General features: G+C 50.4%; 1 protein-coding gene across 2 annotated transcripts in view; it reads right to left on the bottom strand.

Moving 5' to 3' along the window:
- The window catches only part of Commd10 (COMM domain containing 10), a 130,876-nt gene extending 128,871 nt beyond the window's left edge, over nucleotides 1-2,005 (bottom strand). For both annotated transcript variants that reach the window (XM_005356081.1, XM_026783304.1), the window contains exons 1-2: nucleotides 1,933-2,005; nucleotides 320-410 (exon numbers count right to left, since the gene is read on the bottom strand). In XM_005356081.1, the coding sequence (XP_005356138.1) occupies nucleotides 320-410; nucleotides 1,933-1,973 (132 nt within the window). In that variant the 5' untranslated portion in view covers nucleotides 1,974-2,005. The remainder of the gene's footprint in view (nucleotides 1-319; nucleotides 411-1,932) is intronic.
- Nucleotides 2,006-2,243: the final 238 nt, after the last annotated feature.

Genomic DNA, 2,243 nt, shown 5'->3' with positions numbered 1-2,243 from the left:
TTCTCCGTAGCTTTTTGGTTCCTGTCCTGGAACTGGCTCTTGTAGACCAGGCTGGCCTCGACTCACAGAGATCCCCCTGTCTCTGCCTCCCGAGTGCTGGGATTAAAGGCGTGCGCCACCACCGCCCGGCAAGGCTCCACTTTTTAAAAGTTAATATGAAATACAAAGTTTCCCAAACTTGACCAGAGAACATTATCGAATCTTCCACAGATCCCGAGAACACACTAGAGAACAATGTTTCTCACAGTTCTCCAAATAATAGCAGCATGCTTTGGGTCACCAGAGGGCTCACAAGCCACAGGAATATCGAAATGCAAACCTTCAGGTGGAGCTTTTGAAGAATTCGGCTAAGAAGGCGCGGGAATCTTCCAGTATCTATTGCGTTTATCAGCGGCACCGCTTTCTTCATGCTAAACAAATTTGCAAACAAAGTTTCAAAGTAAGCTTTTAAATGTATTTGCCGTGACTGTCTATACATTTTTATGTCAACAACCCTGGTAACTGCGTCCTCTTAGTGAAATAAAGTGACATGAGTGACAGCCAGGTAATCAATCCAAGTATTTCCAAAAAGAGCCCTCTCCCCAAAAGCATTCCTGTTGAAAAGTACATTTGACAATTTTCTCTTCCCAGACAAATTGCTTGGGAAGGTACACACCCTGTCAGGGAACGGTTGTAATTGAGCAATGGGAAGGAATGCTACCACTTAATCCAAAATAAACTCTGAAAGGACTGTGAAAAAGGATGAAGCAAATTAGGGGATTACACCAAAACCATAAAGGATAGTGATGGCGCATAACGGTGGGGGGGAAGAGTAAAGACAACACACGTGCAACTATTTTAAAACCCGTGTCACCTGTAATAACCAATTTCAAATTGTGTGGTAAGCACAGCTGCGCACACACCGACTATGCCTGCACAGCGTTGTGTTCCCCCAGGACAAGAGTTTGAAGAAAAGTGGCTTTTCAGATCCGCTCACAGAAGGAAAAACTTTAAAATACCGACTGTCTTCTTCCCAATGGGGGAGCGTTGTGTTCACCCTTCGATATTTGCCTGCATAAATGAGTGTTTCTTCTGCCTCCACAAATTGAGTCGGGTTTGGCGGAAATAATTCTGTTTTAATGGGGGAAATCTGAGCAGGGTATGGTGGAGTGGCTAAACAGTGCCAGCTTGTTGGGAGGGGAAGACTGCGCGGATCTTGGGTCCACGAGTTTGAAGCCAGTCTTGGCAACATAGTAAAAATCACTCGGCCAACGAAAATCTTTTAAACTGGGGTTTGCATCACCACCAGAGCCAGCCAGTCTCAGGTAACACACCGAGAAACCTAAAAACTACATAAAATGAAGACACTGGAATGGTGCCAAGACTGGCTAAATATGACACTAATTCCTGAGCTATCTGACCTTGGTTTCACGGGGCTATTAACAAGTGTTATTTGTTAATCACAGCGTGAGCCTTTGTCACCATCATCGGGTCTGAAATAACATTAAAAATACAGACTATTCTCCCAAGAAACTAGACAAAATTCAGGGGGGCATCTAGTGACTTCTACTACCCGTCAGTCTCTCCGGTACAGAACAAGGCAGCCAAGGCTGCAAACTTGGAGCAATAACCACTCCAGAATGGAAGCACGCTGCTTCCACGCCTCTCTCCCCGCCCGCCCACACCCTCTTCCACGCCCCGCCCACGATCTCCTCCACCGCCCGCCCACCCTCCTCGCTCCTCGCCCCGCCCACGATCTCCTCCACCGCCCGCCCACCCTCCTCGCCCCGCCCACGCCCTCCTCCGCGCCCCTATCCTCGCAGCTCCACTCCGGCTCCGGCTCCGGCTCCCGACCGCGGTCGACCGCACCGCAGCAGCAGGCGGCGGCTGCACCCCCTGCTCCCGCCCCAACAGGTTACCCCCGCGAGGCGGGGCGCTCAGCCTGACCGCTACCTGGGACTCTCCGGCAAAATCACCGCCGCGGACGCCGCCATCCTCAAAGCTTCCTCGCCCGCGCAACTGTCAGCTGTGCACAATCCAGCCAATGACGGCCAGCCTGACGGAAGCCCGGAAGGGCCAAGTCGTGCCGCCGGGGAATTTGCGCTAAAGAGCTGCGGCGAGCAGGATTTAGGGAGGCTTGTGTGTGGTCCCGAAAGGAAGAGGAAGATCATGGTCATTTCTATCATTCTGATCGTTTCGGAATCCTGGCTGTACATGTATATTTATGTTTATTTATATATCTGCATCCCTGGCTAGGCGTATGT

This window comes from Microtus ochrogaster, chromosome 18 (assembly GCF_000317375.1).
Source record: "Microtus ochrogaster isolate Prairie Vole_2 chromosome 18, MicOch1.0, whole genome shotgun sequence".
NCBI classification, from domain to species: domain Eukaryota; kingdom Metazoa; phylum Chordata; class Mammalia; order Rodentia; family Cricetidae; genus Microtus; species Microtus ochrogaster.
This window is presented reverse-complemented; position numbering and strand designations above follow the sequence as displayed.